Source organism: Poromitra crassiceps, assembly GCF_964638095.1.
Source record: "Poromitra crassiceps genome assembly, chromosome: 28".
In the NCBI taxonomy this organism is placed as follows: Eukaryota; Metazoa; Chordata; class Actinopteri; order Beryciformes; family Melamphaidae; genus Poromitra; species Poromitra crassiceps.
The window spans coordinates 4,945,024-4,965,023 of NC_139651.1; the positions used below are offsets into that span (position 1 = coordinate 4,945,024).

Consider the following 20,000-nt stretch of genomic DNA (forward strand, 5'->3'; position numbering starts at 1 on the left):
GATCCGGATTACAGTCGGAAAGGGGGGGGGGGGTGGTGGGGGGGTGACAGGAGAGTCGAGGAGCAGCCGCCGGCTCCCAAAAATAGGATTTGTGCAGCACGGATGGCGAAGCATCCAGCAACGCTGCCGAGCCGAGAGGGAGAGATGAGCGCCGAGGGAGATAGAGGGAGAGGTGAGGAGGGATCAAATGGACTTGATGTTTAGATGCAGTCAGGCAGGAGAGGAACGCCGGGGAGCTTAAGAGATTCTGGAAAAAGATAGAGCCTAAATCCCACACTCGTAAAATCTGAATCGCAAACTTGACTTTTGGCTCGGTGGATAGGTGTTGAGAAGAGCGGTGGCTATGAGAGGAGTCACGTTACCGCCAACTTTTACATTCACATTCACACACGCACACACACGCACAAACAATGCTCTGATGCTCCTGCACTGACGAAGGGTGGAGACTCTGGAGACGATGTGCCATGGGCGCACCAAGTTCACGTCAACTCATGCCACATCATCAGTGGATATGACATCATCAGTCGATGTTGATTTTTTGACCACGTGCGCACGCAGCAAGCGCGTGGTCTAGAGAAGGCTTTTTGGAGTGAGTCATTCATTCATTCAGTCAGTCAGGCAGTCAGGAATGGATAACGGTGATGCTGTCATCAGTGATGATGTCATCAGCGATGTCATCAGTGCCAAACTGGGATAACAGTGATGATGTCGTCAGTGATGTCATCAGTGGTGATGTCGTCAGTGATGTCATCAGTGATGATGTCGTCAGTGATGTCATCCGTGCCAAACCTGGGCTGTTGAAAGAATCGTTTTCTTGGATGTAACTTCTGTAACCTGTGCACCAACTACACTAAGTTAATTTCCTTGTATCGGCAAACATACTTTGGCAGAATAAAATAATTGCATTGATTTTGCATTCAGATTCTTTTAGCCGCCACAGGGGAGATAGGGCTCTTCCAAAAGACAAAGACAAAGGTCATTTTGACGCATTCGGTGTCTTTAGGGTGTGTGTGTTAGTGTTTGCACGGCGATGTGACAGCGAGTATGTACACACTACAAAGATGTGCGTGAGCGTGCATGTGTGTGTGTGTGTGTGTGTACATGTACGTGTGTGTGTGTGTGTGTGTGTGTGTGTCAGAGTGAATGGGCCCAGTCAGGAACACTCAGTCCTCCAGGATGCAGCTGAGACTTTCCCTTGGCCCTGAGTCAGTCCAAACACCTTCCACCAACACACTGCTGTGGGCTGTCTCAACCTCGCCTCCAGCACGCGCACACACACACACACACACACACACACACACACACACACACACACACACCACACACACACACACACCCACACACACACACACACACCACACACACAACACACACACGCGCGCGCACACACACACACACACACACACACACACACACACACACACACACACACACACACACACACACACACACACACACACACACACACACTCCTCTTCACAGGCTATAAAAGCCCATCAGTGTTTCTACCTGTTTAACGCTTGGTGTTCTTTTTCACAATGTTCTGTGAGCGCCTGCTATAAAGCTGCACGTCACGTGATTCTGTGCTAATCTATTTGCATAAGATTCACCATGGATACGCCTGGGAAAACGGTGTGGATTACGCCGGAAACATGATTCCCTCCGTAGCTTAGCCGCAAGGAGGAATAGCTGCATTACCGCTGAGATATCAACAACCGGCCAACTGATTTCAAAATTGATGGAATCAGCATGACTCCAAATTGGTTAACGAGCTGTTCTGCTCGCTCAGTGGGTGTTTCAGTAGCAGAGAGCAGGCCTAGCTAACGTAGCTCTAACGGCTAGGGAGAGACGGGGGAGAGATTTTGTGATCGGTCGTGTGTGTGTGTGTGTGTGTGTGTGTGTGTGTGTGTGTGTGTGCGTCTGTCTGTTCCCTCCTCGTTAAAGTTATCTAATGCCAAGAACTACGTAAAAGTACTGTATGTCGTCCGGCGGTGTCGGTGACAGTGGACCCTCACAGCAGCCACACACACCCACACACAGTATGACAGCCAAGCACCAACGGAGACAAGCAGACGGCTTGTCACACAAGGGTCAGACAGAGTCCCAGTGGATTCAGTTCATTCATAGCCGTGCCACGGTATAACGACAAATGGAATGACATTATTTCCTGCTACACTGTCTTGAACCTCTCCAAATGTGTACGCTGGCAGACACCGTCATTGATTGATCTTACATTTTTATTGGTTGGCTGGCACAAGCAATCTATCGTTGCCACGGAGACGGAAGCGGCTGTCTAACGAGCCTAATTGCTTCAGTCGAGCGGGATAAAAGTAAAGGGAGTATAGAAGCGGTAATGAAAAATAGCATCGGATGGCTTTGAGGATATATTGGCAGAACAAGCGATGAATCATCCTCACCTGCACCTATAGATCTTTGCGAGAGTTTAGCGTTAAGCTTATTATGTTCGTTAATTTACTAGACTGTCAACTTGATTATAGCTACCGCAGCTCAATGTGTGTGTGTGTGTGTGTGTGTGTGTGTGTGTGTGTGTGTGTGTGTGTTACAGCGTGGGCACACGTCTCCCGATACGTCGTTGGAGCATAAACGCCTCAGTGTCGTCTGACACTTTTCATAAGACACCGTGTCGACACGTCTTATGTAACCATAAATCAGCCTGAACTCTGATGGAAAGGTTCCAATTAATACGATGATTCAGTGTGAGATTTTAATCCGCTTTAGGCAGCTCTGAATTCATTAATGAAAGGGCTTCATTCCAATTCACTGTATATATCTATTTTGAGAGGAAGGCGATGACTCACTGATAGAGAATGGAATTTTAACCATTCTACATCCGCTAAATGTATATATAACAGCTGATATAGCCTAAACCAAATGAATCGAAACCAGGAGTCCAGGAAAATGTCTTAATGAAAGTATATTTATTTACCATAACATTCTCTGGCAATATGTATATTGACAGAGGGCTGAATCTCAATGTACACATTCTGATACGTTATACAGAGTCAAATATTCAGCGCCGATGTCACAATTTGACATATGCTTTATACTGTAAGGAGGACGAGCAGAGAGGAGGGGTATGAACTTTGGAAATGTGTGTGCGTCCACTTGAGTCTGACAGGGAAAATGTTATCAGTTGTTATTGGAACACGACGCACTGACCAAGGTTTCAGCAAAAGGAGAGAAGTCCTCTGCCATGGGTAAATCTATGTGTGTGAGATGTCATGTCATTGTAACTCACTGTAGCATAATTATGTGTATGCAAATATAGCTTATTGATTAGGAAATGCCAATGGAACTTATATTTTTCTCCAACACTCACCATTCAAAAAATGCAATAATAATAAATACATTAATAACATAGTTACTAATACAGCTTATTGCATACAGTAATGATGACATGTCAGATTGGGTTGTACATCAACCACTTGGGTTGTGGCGCCTAATAGAGAGAGTCAGTTGGTCGAATGGGGTCAGTACATTGTGAGCTGTTGTCCCGGTGCTGTTGGCTGTGTTCACCGTCCAGGCTCGGAATAAAGGCTGGTCACACTTTCACACTTTCAACTCCTGCAGCAGACAGACTGTGAAACAACCTGGAAGTGTCTCAGATTGCCACTTTAAAAAATCCATTAGACCTCGTTTATCTTTCAGTGTGACTGATGTGTTTTGACCGGTTTTGTGTGCGTGCGTGTGTGTGTGTGTGTGTGTGTGTGTGTGTGTGTGTGTGTGTGTGTGTGTGCGTGTGTGTGTGTGTGATGTGCATTTTATTTGATTTTTTTGTCAGTTCAGCTTGTTTCTTGTTCTGTCACCCCTTTTCTTTTCACCTTGTGAAGCACTTTGCAACAAAGTGTTTTGCGTTTAAGAAATTTACTTTTTGACTTTTCCACTTGGCTTGATCTTTAGTTTTGGAATACAAAAGTGTATCAAATGAAGACAAATGTGTTTCTTGGCTGTGTATTCATAAAGGAAGGTTTTGCTTGATTTTCACCCAGCTTTGTATCATTAGAACGTGGGTAGTATTATGCAGGTGAACAAGGTTTACCTTCCTTCTATGTTGCCTGCACCAAGAGCCCCATTCATCTGCTTGCTAACGTTGTTTTTCACATTGGCAAAGTGTCCCTTTAAAGGTACAGCTCACCCTAAAAATCCAAAATACATATTTTCCCCCTCACCTGTAGTGCTGTCTATCCATCGATATCGTTTTGTGTTAGTTGCCTGAGTTTTGGAGATATCGGCCGCAGAGTTTCTGCCTTCTCTCCAACACAATGGAACTGGATGGCACTCGGCTTGTGCTGCTCAAAGTGCCAAAGAAATACAATTTGATAAACTCAACAGCAATGTCTCTTTGCAGAAATCATGACACGGTTACTCAAGATAATCCACAGACCTTGTTATGAGCAGTTTCATGTAGGAACTATTTTCTTTCGACCGAACTACACCCTCTCTAGCTGCTAGCTAGTTCCTACATGAGACTGCAGTTAGCAACAGCTAGAGCAACAACTAGCAAGCAGCTAGTGTGAGTAGTTCAGACTAACTTAGTGAAGTACGTAGTTACTATTTAGGGTAAGAAACTAAGAAAAGCAACTCAACTAGTTAGTTTAAAAAGTAACTTTCCGCTAATGACATACAGTAAGACTAAAGCTAAGTGGAAGAACAAAGGCATTGAAAGACAAGAAAGCAGTAGAGAAGCAGTTTCCTCTGCCTCAACCACAAGCCCCCCCCCCCCCCCCCCCCCCTGCTTACTCATCGAGTTCTGACATGAAGAACACTGAGAACAATAACAAACTCTGAGACACAGATAGAAGAATGCAAGTCGTGAGGAGGCAGAGTCAGACTGGCTTTATAGTTCAAACTAGGGATGCACCGATATGAACATTTTGGCCGATGCCGATAACCGATATTAACATTGCTGTTATGGCCGATAACCGATATTTACCGATGTCGATATGATCTGAATAAAACCACATTTTTATGATCATCACATTTTGTACATACTGAAAAACATGTTAACACGTTAAGTGCCATAGCCGAGATATCTCGTCTTACATAATCCAACGCTTGAGTGCCAGAGCCGAGATATCTCGTCTTACATAAACATTTTTTTTTTTTGACGGTGGGACATCAATCAACAACTTTTACGTCTTCTATATCACTATTGGAGCAAGAGAATGTGTATAATCTATTTTACCGACCACTAAGTGGCGACAGTTCTCTCTAGACAGAGACAGAGACAAAGCCACAGCCACGGGACCCGTGGACCAAAAGCAGCCGCCTCCCGCGGAAATGGCTTGGCGATTTTACAGTCAGAAACGAACGAGCCTCATTCTCATACTGTAGGCGGGGACGCTTCGCGCTGCTGCGGTGGGGGGTTCCAGAAATGGACTGGGTGAGCAGCATAAAGCCTAGAGTCGCACGGGGGTTCATCGGGGCTTTCAAACCCAAGAGACAGTGAGACCTATCCACACTCGCTGCCAGGGAGAGTCGCTGCTCAAACTCCCAGCAGCAGAGCACTGCGCAGCACAGACGGAGGGAGGAGTTTGGAGACACACACACTCTCTCTCTCTCTCTCTCTCTCTCATTCTCTCTCTCTCTCTCTCTCTCTCTCTCTCTCTCTCTCTCTCTCTCTCGAGAGAGAGAGAGAGAGAGAGAGAGAGAGAGAGAGAGAGAGAGAGAGAGAGAGAGAGAGAGAGAGAGAGAGAGAGAGAGAGAGAGAGAGAGAGAGAGAGAGAGAGAGAGAGAGAGAGAGAGAGAGAGCGCACAGAGTGGGAGACAAGGGCACCCATAATCACAGGCACGTGAGGTGGTTCTAAAAATCCATTTATCTCCAAACTCTCTGAAAATCTCTGAAACCATGCTGTACTCAACGGCTAATATCTACATAACTACTAACTCTGCAAACTAACTCTTTTAGACAGAGAAAGCACACATTCTATTAGTTATTTTTAGATGATTGGTGTTCACGAATTCTTAACAGAAAATAATCCTCGGCTCTTGTAAAATGAGCCAGAATCCTCAAAAAAAAACCTGGCACAACTTACCTACAGGATTGAAAAAATGGCTGGCACTCAATGTGTTAACACTGAATTTGAAAAAAGTTATGCATTTCTTTATTTGCAAAGCCCATAAATCATAGATTTACTGCATTATTTCATATCAATGTGAAGAATTTGGCTGATAATGATAACCGATATTAACATTGCAACATCTGACCGATACCGATATGACCGATATGTTAAAAAATGACTAACATCGGCCGATACCGATATGATTGCCGATATATCGTGCATCCCTAGTTCAAACTATAAAACTTTCACTGTTCGGCGAGTTCAGCAAGTCTCACGTTCACGGAGGCAGGAGGCAGGCCGATGGCAAGTGCTAAACACAGATGGTCAATTAGTGGCCACTGATCATATTAAATCGCTCTCTCTCTCGCGCTCTCTCACGCACACACGCACGCACGCACGCACGCACACACACACACACACACACACACACACACACACACACACACACACACACACACGTACGTATAACAGAACATATTTGTAGCTTTGTATCAAGGGACTGGTTTATCTGGCCAGCAGATTGTCTTGGCTCTGTTGTGCTGCCTTCCAGTGCTGGTGATCACGCATGAATGACCACAACAAAAACAACTGCTTCAATGTTGCTATACAACTACCTAGCCTACTCTTAACTAAAGAACAGTTGGCTAACTGACGTTACTTAAATGATTCTAGCTAACTGAAGAACTACAGCTAACTATGGTTAACGGATATACAGTAGCTCATCAAAGAACTACAGCTAGCCTAACTGTAAAGACAATCAATAATGAAAGGGCTACAGCTAACTTATGGAACTATACAGCTAAAGACTTAACGGACTATAGCGAACTAAATGATTCTAACTATAAGGAACTACGGCTAATGGCTAACTAAAGGAACTAATGTGCATCTAAATATACAGCTAATTAAAGAGTTGGGCTGCTGGATAGCTAGCTAAAACCAATGATAAACAATTGATGGGTGGCCTACAATCAAAATAAAAGAAAGAAAAAAAAAAAGAAAGAAAGAAAGAAAGAAAGAAAGAAAGAAAGAAAGAAAGAAAGAAAGAAAGAAAACCTAGTAATTGTTTGGTATTTTATGTGAATAATTTGTAAAGTCCCCATGTCATCAATCAATTCATAAAAAAAGATACTTGCTGTGTCTTTGCTCCTCTCTTGTTCTGCTGCTGCAGCACATAATCAATATGAGCAACATTATTAAGCTATTTATTTCTCAAATAAAACGATCAAAAAACGACTCGCACACAGTCACAGGGTCGATTTACTCATTATTTCTAACCAAAATGTCCTCAAATGCGCAAAAGTCATATTTATCACTTTGGATCTCAGAAGTCGGAGCTCACAAGCAGCAAGTGAAGGCAGCGTTACATCTGTCTTTACAGAAGACATCATAATGTGAACGTGTCCGAGGGGAGAGAAGTAACCTTATAGAGCAGCACTGCCCACACAGCCAGCCAGTGGCGCTGGAAGTGCTTTTAGGTAGGGGGTGCTGTTCCTTACAGAAAATTTTACGTTTTTTGGACTTTCATCCATATTTAGAAGAATATTTAATTTCAAATTAACATTAGGATTATACTGTTGTGATGTCATTATTCAGTATCTTCTCCTTTTCTCACTCACTTTCATGTAAGCACCTGCTCTCCCTTTAGTCGTTTTACACTACAACAGACAGCAACACAGGCATAAACACTGAACTTATTATTATTATTATGGAAAACCAGATTATGATGAAAATCAAACACTTTTGAAGAGAGAGCGTACGAAATAAAATTAGAGCTGGGAAGCACAAACTGTTTTTTTAATGCATTTTGTTGGTGGTATAAAACACAAGACAGCCAAATCCAACAATTTCAAAAATCCCATCTCTTGCCACCAGGGGGTGCTGCGGCACCCTCAGCACCCACCTTCCAGTTCCCGTGCAGCCAGCTCTCTCTGACATGCCTATTTCAAGACTTTAGTCTCCCCACTATTTTAGGCACAAAAAAACAAACTGGCCTCTCCATCTATTCAAATGAGTAGTGTGTTCCCAAGCCTCTGTACACTCTCTCTCTCTCTCTCTCTGTCTCTCTCTCTCTCACACACACACACACACACACACACACCCTACAAACAGAGTGGGCCCTAGCGAGACGCGAGGACAGAATGTTCATTGATTTGACTGGGTCAGTCATGCTGTGTGTGCAGGCAGCAGAGCAGGAATATATAGGGCAGCGAGCTTTAAGGAGCATTGGTGAACAGACCTCTCTGAAGTGTCCTCGTCCATCATCTCTCTCTCTTCTCCCCATCTTTCGCCACACTATCCTCCCTACACCGCCCCCTCTCTCTCTTCCCCCTCTTTAGCCTTTCAATTTGCATTGTTGGGGAGGACATTGAGCAGTGCTGCAGTTCCAGCCATTTCTGCGGTTTTCAGTGCCTTGGAAAAAAGTGTGCCTTCACTGGAAAGTAATGAAATTTTGCTATGCTACGATATTATTTCCAAAATGAAAGCCTGACAACGTGTAAGTGGGTATCCTTGAAGCGCCGACCCCAAAATATTGCTTTTGGCCTTCGGAAACCCACAGTGGTCTAACCCTAGGATGGAGGCCTGAGCAGCAGTGAAGACATCAATACCACATCTTACACTGTGGTCGCCCACAGCTCATGTCTATCAGTGGGGGGGAGACACTGCATCACAGGGTTGACTTTTGACATTGTTTCTTTGGTGAACGGGACTGAAATTAAGATTTTTCAGACAGTAGACCACACAGAAATCCCATAAAACAACATTTGTCATGAGGACAATGCGGAGCCTTTTGCGATCCACAGGACAGACTGGGTAAATGTGTGTGTGGGGGAGTGAATGAATAAGCTAGTAGTTAGCTCAGCAGCCACCAGACTTGTGGTTGTAGCCTAGCGCGGGGCAGCTCCCACTGTGTGAATGTGTTTGAACTGTATGAACGTGGAGGAGGGAGAGTGCAGGACGGTGCCAGGAGAGTGGGAGGGGCCATCATAAAAGCGAACATCTTTCAGATGGGGACCCTGCCTGGGATAACATCTTATCAAATGGGGGTCAGTGGTCTAATTTGTGTCACTTTAGGGGTCCTTAACGTGAAAAAGTTTGAGAACCACTGTTTTAGATACCAGCAGCTGGTGTCAAGTGTAAAGGCGTGTTTTTTAAAGTTTAAAGTTGGTAACTAATAGAGACATTAGAGTCATTCAGAAACCACGGCCAAAACGGGTGGAAACAAAAACTCCCCCCTCTCCAATCCTGGCGTTCTCCTATGTCGCGTGCATGGTCGCGTGTTGCACACAAAGATCGTATATACGGAAGATGAACACTCCGACTTAATTCAGCTAGATCCACATTTTTCTTCTCGCCAATTCTCCACGGCTTCCTTGTTTTGCTCGGGAGTACAAAAACACTTTAATTGGCGATGATTTTTTACATTTGTTGTCTCCGCAGCCCCACCACACAACAGCTTTTAGCCATGTTTAATTCAAGGGAAATGACGCTGGTGTGTGGAAGTGAACGGAGCGCTTTCCCCCGTGATGGGCGTGGCCTATTTCATGCAGTGTCTCTATGAGCTACATACAGTAATAAAGACGAACTTAGGACGTAGTGAAGCAGGGTGTTGCTGACAAGTCAAGCAAGTCAAATTAAACCACCAGCTCCAGCGCAGCCTCCTCAAAATGCTTTCGCCCCCCCCAAACCCCACCCCCTTTCTTCCCTGATTGGTCTCCGCTTTGGCTCACCTTGGACCTTGACCTGGTGGGGCGTGCAGGTGGGGCAGGGCAGCAGGGTGAACTCTTCGGCCTGGTGCATGGAGTAGTCGGTGCTGGCCACCACCACGCGGTCCCCGGGTGCCCAGCCCTCCGCGCGCTCGGCCAGCTCCAGCACGCTGCTGTTGGACAACACGTCGATGGAGATGGAGGCCTGCGGACGGACTACAGGGGACAGAACAGTCACAGTTAGAGCCAGCAGAGGGCAGCATCACCCACACATGGTTAGTAAGTGGGTCCTGTTAGTAACAGGGAAGTAGCCTGGTAAAGAACATCCCGATAGTGTGATCTCACAGTCTGGCCTCCAGCGATTTCAGTGGGCGTGAGTACTTGCCTTGATGGCAATGGACTCGGAGGAACAGCGAAAACATAATTTTTGAGTCTATTTCGGCAATAACTGCACTTATGGCTGTGTTTACCAATGCTAACGTTACCATTGCTGAGGTCGGGAGCCACCACACTGTTTTGCCAGCAGCGTCCCTGATTGATTGGCCGGTTACGTTGTCAACTACGAAGCAGGTCCCTGATTGGCCCGTGCACTTTGTAGTATCTGGGGGCGGGCCGGACGCCAAAACTGAATGTGAGGTCACGTGATCAGGATATGTGTCTACCAGGCTAACAGGGAAAGTCCACTCCAGCTTCAGCTATCGACGGCTTTCCTTTGAAATGAATGAACGCTGCATTGCATTTGTGTTGTGTTGGAAGCATCCAAGCTTCCAGGTTCAGGTTCAGATAGTCTCTCCCCAGACTCAAATATGGCCAATCACTGGCCAGGTGAACGGTTCCCTCCCATAACCAGCCGGCTGGGGGGGAAGCGTCCCAGACCCAGAGAGAGCTCTGCAGCATGCAGTAATGTAGTGTATCAGACCCAGAGAGAGCTCTGCAGCATGCAGTAACGTAGTGTATCAGACCCAGAGAGAGCTCTGCAGCATGCAGTAACGTAGTGTATCAGACCCAGAGAGAGCTCTGCAGCATGCAGTAACGTAGTGTATCAGACCCAGAGAGAGCTCTGCAGCATGCAGTAACGTAGTGTATCAGACCCAGAGAGAGCTCTGCAGCATGCAGTAACATAGTGTATCAGACCCAGAGAGAGCTCTGCAGCATGCAGTAACGTAGTGTATCAGACCCAGAGAGAGCTCTGCAGCATGCAGTAACGTAGTGTATCAGACCCAGAGAGAGCTCTGCAGCATGCAGTAACGTAATGTATCAGACCCAGAGAGAGCTCTGCAGCATGCAGTAACGTAGTGTATCAGACCCAGAGAGAGATCTGCAGCATGCAGTAACATAGTGTATCAGACCCAGAGAGAGCTCTGCAGCATGCAGTAACGTAGTGTTATCAGCATAAGAACTCTCATGGCTCTGGCGTTGAGACTAAGCTTCAGATGGTTCACAGGTTCAGGTTCAGATGGCTGACGGCCATGTTCATCCTCATACACTGCATTGTTGCGATACTGAGAAATAAAGCTGAGATTGTTTCCTGGTGTATTGACTCACATAACAATCTAAAGGAATGGCAGACGCTGTCCCCCTGGAGGGTTCGTCTAAATAAAAAGTGCTGTGTGGAGCAGCGAGGATGACACGCTGATGCCACGCTGACAGCTGTGCCATGTGTTTAGAGGGCAATCTGAGGCTGCGAGTGTGCATCGTGTGGCGTTCAAGGTTGATCTCGCGGGAGGAACTACACAGCTCATAGTATTTCCTGGGATTATGATGAGACCTGGTTTTAGCCGCTCGGATCAGCTCCGTTTCACAACCCAACCCAGCACAGGATCAGGAGCGGCTTTCACAAGTTCAAGTTCAAAAAGGATGAAACGGGTGAGTGAGGATGCCGTGTGATCTTACAGATCTCTCCAGGTACTGCGACCCAACGTGAACGTAACGTGGCCCGAAGCCTCATGGTGGATCTTAAGTGGTGTGTATGAAAGATAGGTGGCGGCACAGAGCAGAGGGCACAGCTGCAGTATAGTAGTAGCAGGTTGCTGTGGTGTTTGCAGAGTTCTTGGCACGCTGATTGTGGTTGTTTCTATTCTAAGCGTGCAGTCACTCAGCGTGGATCTGGACCAAACCACAACAGGCAAATGAAAGCAGCATGCGCCCGCTGTGTTGACGTCAACACAGAGACACATGGACGAGGGGGCGTGGCACAGAGTAATCTGTGTATATGAGAGAGGATCAAAGATAGACACATCCTCCCCGTTGTTAAGGACTGGGATCAGCATGTGCCATGCATCAACTGCTACAGTCAATCTACTGCCTTTGAAGGAACACACACCTTTTTGGGTACAGTAGATGACATCCCATTTCAATTTCAGCAACTAAAATTCATTAGTAAATTCAATTTACTAATGAAGTGATGAGAACATAGACACGATTGGCTCAGGTGCTCCATGTTAACGCTTCAGTACACACCATATGGCCTGTAGATTCATCAATTAAAAAGACAATCTAATATCGTTAGCTAAATCTGGAGGATGGAGACAGGTTTTTGGATCTATTTCAGGCAAGCGACCACATATTTATCTGTATTCAGTAGGTAGTATAAAACCATATGTTATCCTTATCATCATATTTATTATACAGGAAGAGTAGCATTTCAATTTAAATCTGTCTTATGAAGATCAGTCTGGGGAGAGAAGCTGCCTCCCTGCCTGGCAAAAATGCTCATTAATTTATATACTGTATTATATATATATATATATATATATATATATATATATATATATATATATATATATATATATATACACATATATATATAATCGAAGCAGACTTTTAAAAGTAATGCAAAAGTTACTTTCCCCAGTATAATGACTGTTATTATGCAGTCATTTGTAAAGAAATTAACTTACTTTTTGAGAGAACTACTAACTGTACCTAATTACTAATTTTCAGTTAACTTGCCCAACACTCAGAACAGATAACATAATTGCTCTCAGAGTGTGTGTTTGTGTGTTGTGTGCGACAGAGACAAACCGTGATAAACACACACGGAGAGAGAGAGGCTGTGTTGATGTATCTCATGGCCGCACGATGTTCGGGCCTGTATAAAGATCGCATTCAGAGTACAGGAAGGGCAATTTTGTGGCTGTGCCCAAAGCCCGATTAAATTACCCAGGATCCTGCACGCATTTGTTTTGCCGCGACTTGCAGCGAGCGCGCCAGTCCCATTCCAAGTCATCAGTTGGCTTCGTGGACCGCGGCCAGATTGAAGATTTGACTAGTGATGCCTGAAGCCTTAGAAGATGAATGATTGCCAGCTAAGAGTGAAATTACACGCGCGGTTGGCTTGTAGTCAGTTTCCGCAATTGCTGTTCTGATTGATCGTATCTTAACCACAAGCTAGTACCACTCAGTCACACACACACACGTAGATACACACAGGCGCATGCACACACACATTGTGTGTGTGTGTGTGTGTGTGTGTGTGTTAAACAGCTTCTCAGAGCAGGGGTGAGGACTCCTCAGTGTGCCCTAATGAGGACTGTCTCTAAGACAGGCACAGTATGTTCTGCCCATTATCTTATACCCTTCTGTGAACTGCAAAAAATAATCACCTGAACCAGTCTTGTGTGGTCTAGAGCACAAGATGGCTCACATGGTAGTGCGCGGACCACAAAAGCTTTAGTCCTTTGCGCGGCCGACCGGGGGCTCGAACCCGACACGTGGTCCTTTGCCGCATGTCTCTCTCTCCACCCTTTCTGTTTGCCTACAGTCCTATCCATTCCAACAAAGGCCAGATGCCCAAAGAAATGATCTAAAAAAACAGTAGGGTCATTGCCCATTGACTTCCATACAATCTGACTTCTTTTTGCAGTCAGTGGAGTCAGCCCCTGCTGGCCATGAGAAAGAATGCGGGTTTAAGGCACTTCCGCATTGGCTTCACTTTTCAGAACCTGAGGTTGCACCCTTGCTCACCATATCATCAGAGGTGTTCACATTTTCACTGCACTTACTAAATATGATTTGACACTCAATGCTAGACTAAATACTTGTTAGGAATGTTATTTTTTTGCAGTGCAGTGACACCCCCAGAATTTAGCTTGCCTGTGAGGTACAGGCAGCGTGTGTGTGTGTGTGCGCATGCACGTGTGTGTGTGTGTGGTGTGCGTGCGCGTGTGGTGTTGCCATTGTGTAGTGATGGAAACGGGATGCACCCAGTGTCAACCCTGACAAAAGAACACACCTACTGTACATCGTTCAACCTGTCTTTACTCCCCCCAACACACACACACACACACACACACACATACACACACACACAGTACAGACAGACACACGCTCTCTCACACACTCACAAACGGAGACAAGCCCAGACAGAGTGGTGTGATTGGAGTGTTGCCTGTGAGCTGAGCTGGCAGCATGGCAGTGTTTCCCTTCACTACGATGCAGGCTCTGTACATTCCAACCATAGCAGCCTGCCCGCACGCACACACACACACACACACACACACACAGCCACACATGCACAGACATAAGTATGTACACACCAGGGGCACCCCCCGTGGGCGGATTTTATATTTATATAAAATAAATGTTATATATATATATATATATTAGGGCATTCACGACTAGTGAATTTTACTAGTCGACTAGTCGTCCCTAAAGGTAGTCGACTAGTCGACTAGTCGTTTTTAATTTATTTTTAATATTTTTTTTTTTTTTTTTTTTTTTTTTTTTTTTTTTTATCTTTAAGAAAGAACATGAGGTATTTACACGACATACAATACATGGACTATCATATCCCATATCCCCCACAAAGAACATCAAAACACAACAAAACAAAACAAGAAAACTGCATAAGATACACAATAATCCAAGAACAAACAAGACTATTGGACAAACAACCAAACAAAAACAATGCATTCAGCTCCTATCCTGATAAGCCTAATGACACTGGGGTAAAAAGTTCTTAAAGTCAAACTCTGTATGTGGTTGCCATATTTTGGGGATGTCTAAGAATCTGCCTTTGCTCTTGTAGTAAATGTTATCCAACGTATGGTAGCTTGAGAGTTCATTCCACCAGTGAACTACAGCTGGGGGATTGGATGGTTTCCAATTTAAAGCTATGCATTTCCTAGCTGCCAACAGGGCAAGATCTATGTATTTACTTTGAATGCATTGTTTTTGTTTGGTTGTTTGTCCAATAGTCTTGTTTGTTCTTGGATTATTGTGTATCTTATGCAGTTTTCTTGTTTTGTTTTGTTGTGTTTTGATGTTCTTTGTGGGGGATATGGGATATGATAGTCCATGTATGTTCTTTCTTAAAGATAAAAAAAAAAAAAAAAAAAAAAAAAAAAATTTTTTTTTTTTTTTTTTTTGCTAAAACGACTAGTCGACTACTAAGCACAGTGTCGACTAGTGGTTTTACTAGTCGACTAGTCGACTAGTCGACTAGTCTGTGAATGCCCTAATATATATATATATATATATATATATATATATATATATATAATTGATTGGATTTATATAGCGCCTTTCTAGATACTCAAAGCGCTTATATATATAAACAATACCTGCATTCGATTGGATCTTGAAAGGATGCGCCTTCCCAGTGGTTTTTGGTGGTGCTAAACCAACATCAAGTTTGAAGCAAAGTACCAATGGCACAAGGTAGCACTCACAAAACTTCAGGACAAAGGAGCTCTCAATTTCACCAATTTATTTGGCCATGTCACAAATAATGCCAACGTTTCGGCCTCTCGGCCTTCTTCAGGGCATGGAGGAAATGCATTCGATCCTTCTTGTACACAGATTGAAAAATGACAATTTGTATGGTTTTGCTCACAGCCAATCACACGTCGATTTAATGCGACGTTTTGATTGGCCCACTACCGCACCAGCTACAGTCTGTGATGGTGAACTCAAGCGTGGTGTATGTGATGGAGTTGGCAGTTCAGCGTGCCGAGATGTCACCAAAACATTCACAACTATGGCTAAAAAAAGGTATCGAACGGAGTACTCAATTGGTATCGGTATCACTGATATCGTGATTTATTTTTTAATGATACCCAGCTCAAACATACAGTCCAGACTTGAAACTATCCCCTGGTATGTGAGGACCAGTAAAAATGTGATCATTTTTTAACAACATACCTAGCTTGCCACAGAGGAAGCGCACCCTGTAGTTGCGACAGAGGCCGTGCGTCTGGTCTTTGTTGAGGCAGACGAAGCCGTAGTCCTTATCGTTCCTGTGGAACACTTCTCCGGTCTGGTTGGCCGGGACGCCATCATGGGTCTCCGCCTGGACCAGAGAGAAGGTTGAAAATTCAATTCAATATCCATACAGATGTTTGGACAATTCAGTCTGACCTTTGATGAAGTGGAAGGCAAGGCTACATTTGCTTTCTCTGCAATTAAAAGATGATTTCAGGAACGCACGTTAATTGGCTAAAAAAAAAATCAAGTCACTCCTCAATTGCCACCCTTACAGAAAAAACACATGAAGTTCACGTGTCCAAATGTTACATTTCACATGTGCGAAAACATGTGGAACACATGTGAAACCCATGGGAAGCGTGTGGTTTTGGAACATTTTTACATGTGGAAAACATGTTATCACATGTGATAACATGTATTTCCACATGTATAGCAACATGTTTTCCACATGTGGAGCATATGTGGAAAACAACATTTACATGGGTTTCACATGTAATCACATAGGTTTCACATGTAATCACATAGGTTTCACGTGTAATCACATGGGAGTTTACATGGGTTTCACACATTTTTTTTTTTTTTTACATATTTTATTTATAGCATTTTGATTTAACACATTGACTGCCAGCCGTTTTTTTTTGCTGTAGGTAGCTTCTGCCAGGCCGTTTTTTGAGGATTCTGGCTCATTTGAAAAGAGCCGAGGATTCTTTTCTGCTTGGAGTTTGTGAACACAAAGTTCAGAAAAGTACTAATAGAATGTGTGCTTTCTCTGTCTAAAAGAGTTAGTTTGTAGAGTTAGTAGTTATGTAGATATTAGCCGTTGAGTACAGCATGGTTTCAGCTGTCTGAGACGGAAAGCTGAGATAATCGCAGTTTTGTGAAATTCAATCAAACAGGCAGAACAGTCACTTTAACCATTTATTTTTGGCATCAGTGAGAGATCAGACATCCAAACAATATAGTTCCGAACGCCCTCTCCTTCAACTCCTCCCTCCGTGGGCGTGTCTAGTGGCTTTCAGCCTGCGTTTGTCACAAGCGAGTGTTCTGCTGCTGCTGCTGCTGCAGCGAGTTCGAGCAGCCTCCCTCCCTGGCAGCGAGTTCGAGCAGCCTCCCTCCCTGGCAGCAAGTGTGGATAGGTCTCACTCGTCTCTTGGGTTTGAGAGCCCCAATGAAGCCCCGTGCGACTCTAGGCTTATGCAAATTTGCAATCCCCCGTGTGCTGCTGCTGGCGCGGCCCGAGAGCGGCGAGTCTGGTGACTGATGACTGTAAAATCGGCAAGCCATTTCCTTGAGAATGGAGGAAGCAGCCGCGGGAGGCGGCTGCTTTTGGTTGACTTTCTCTCTGTCGGGAGGGCACCGTCGCCACCTAGCTGGTCGGTAAAATAGATTATACACATTCAATACTTCCAATATCTCCATAGGAGACGCGGGGGGCATTGATCCACGTAGCACCGCCAAAAAAAAAAAATCGATTTTTTTGACGTATTAACACATTGACTGCCAGACGTTTTTTTTTGCTGTAGATAGCTTCTGCCAAGCCGTTTTTTGAGGATTATGGCTCATTTTATAAGAGCCGAGGATTCGTTTCAGCTTGGAGTTTGTGAACATACAATATCTCAAAAGTACTAATAGAATGTGTACTTTCTCTGTCTAAAAGAGTTAGTTTGTAGAGTTAGTAGTTATGTAAGCATTAGCAGTTGAATACAGCATGGTTTTAGCGTGAAAAAGAATATTCAGAGATAAACGGCTTTTTGTGAAATTGGATGGAACTGTCACTTTAACCATTCATTTTTGGCTCTCTCTCTCTCTCTCTCTCCCTCCCCCTCTCGCTCTCTCTCTCTCTCTCCCTCCCTCTCGCTCTCCCTCCCTCTCTCTCTCTCTCTCTCTCTCTCTCTCTCTCTCTCTCTCTCTCTCTCCCTCCCTCTCGAGTTGCTTCAACTCCGCCCTCCGTGGGCGGACAAGCTTGTCACCAGTCAGTGCTTTGCTGCTCTCCTGTGCCTGTCTGGCCTGTCTGCACGGCCGCTGTTTGAGGAAGTCGGGGTGGACTCGCTCGTTTGGAGTTTTGGTTGAGAGAAGCTTTTGCGATTCTGGTCATATTTATGCTGCGTGTTTCAAAGTGTGTTCCTCCACCTGTTATCTATCACCCGATCATAGTAGATCGGCTGAATCTATTATGTAAATTTGCAATCCCGCATCGCCAGCAATCAGCGCGAAAAGGAGAATGGCTGGGCTGAGAATGGCTTGACAAGTTAAAAAAATGCTTTCCTTTCTCTAGCGAGGAGAGCACTGTTGCCACTTAGTGGGTCGGTGGAATGGGTTGTAAACGTTCGGTGGCTCCAATAATTATATAAGAGATGTAAAAGGCTTAGATGCACAACCCACCGTCAAAAAAAAAAAATCGATGCCAAAAACGTGTAAACACGTTGTTGGCAGGGAACAGCTGGATTCTGAAAACGTGTTCATACGTTGTTGGCAGGGAATGTGTTAATACGTCAATGGCAGTGAACCGCTGGATTTTTTTTGGACGTATTAATACGTCAGTGGCAGTCAACGTGTTAACACAGTAAACACAATCAGACAGAGGACAAGACAAAGGGAAGACGGGTTTCACACATTTCACATGTGAAAATGTTCCAAAACCACACGCCCATGGGCAAAGCACATGCTTCACATGTGTTCCACATGTTTTCAAATGTGAAATTTAATGTGTTTTTTTCACATGTGAAATTTCACATGTTTTCACATGTGAAATTTAACATGTGGTCACATGTGTTTCTTGCACATGAGAAGTTCATGTGGTTTATCTGTAAGGGCCATGTACTGTATGTCTAAATGGGAGAAACACACTGAAATGTATAAGAACATTCTGAAAGCACAAAGAATAGAACAGAATGAGGCCAGTCTCTCTGTGATTCAGAAAAGGGCAGTGAAACTATAACCCCTTGAACTCCAGAGACCTCCAATGACACCACCGCAACGCCTGGAACAACAAGAACAACATCTGGAGCCAAGTTCAGCCTCAGTCATCAAAAAACCTCAGAGCGCCTCAATCCCAAACAGATCAAAAAGGCACAGACGGAATAGGACATAACACACTGGAAACAGGACAGAACAGGGAGACAAGAGACAGACTTGGCGACCGGGGAGGAAAGGGTTCTTCCTCCAAACTTAGTAGCTCTGCCATATAGTGCAAAAATAAAGTAAAGTAAATAAATACAAATAAAATATCTAACCGGTGAATTATCAAGCACATCTACAGCACTGACTGTAAAAATACAGTTTGCAGCAGCTACAGTAGCTGGCTGCCTCATGCTAAGAGAGAGTGGAAACCTACCAAAGCTGATTTTAGACCTACTTTTGTTTGTGTAATAGTATTTACCAACTGTTTCGTCTAAAATTAGTTTCGTTTATTAGTTTAACCCCAATAGCCGATGCACAGGCGACAGGCTAGTCCTCTCGGCGTCCACATAAATATAAATCTTTATGTCATGAATCCATAGTAGTAAACAGTACTACTCCAAAGGCCTCTCCTGGCTGGCACTAAGCATTTTTGTGCCAGCGTGTTTTGTTGACTTTGTTGAACGGCGATATCGATACCGATACTATTACACCCAGAGGGCGCCGTTTCTCCAATAGCGAAACTTGGAAAAGTTGCTGAACGGGGCTTTAATTACCGCTAGCTCACTGTGAAAGTGTCATGGAGGTCAGGTTTAGGTGAGAGAAGGAGAACAGTAGCCAAATGATCTTGTTGCTCCAGAGCTCAGCAGCCACCACGAGGCAAGCTGGAGCCTGCTGGATGCTCATGATATGGGTGTCGGAGGCAGCGAGGAGCAGACCTGGCACCACTGCTTATCTCCATCATGGAAGGCTAACAGCTGCTGCCTTCTGGTGCCAGGCTAGATTCACATCCACCGCACTGCATCTGACTCAATCCCACCAGCACAATAGTGGCTCACTGACCGGCTGGCCGACCAACTGACCGGCCGACTGGATGGATGGATGGATG

The 20,000-nt window shown here is 44.7% G+C and overlaps 1 protein-coding gene across 1 annotated transcript in view; it reads right to left on the reverse strand.

Annotated features, from left to right (window-relative positions):
* The window catches only part of cemip (cell migration inducing hyaluronidase 1), a 195,143-nt gene that overhangs the window by 58,293 nt on the left and 116,850 nt on the right, over positions 1–20,000 (reverse strand). The window contains exons 10-11 of the mRNA XM_083662274.1: positions 15,932–16,079; positions 9,812–10,003 (exon numbers count right to left, since the gene is read on the reverse strand). Of these exons, the coding sequence (XP_083518400.1) occupies positions 9,812–10,003; positions 15,932–16,079 (340 nt within the window). The remainder of the gene's footprint in view (positions 1–9,811; positions 10,004–15,931; positions 16,080–20,000) is intronic.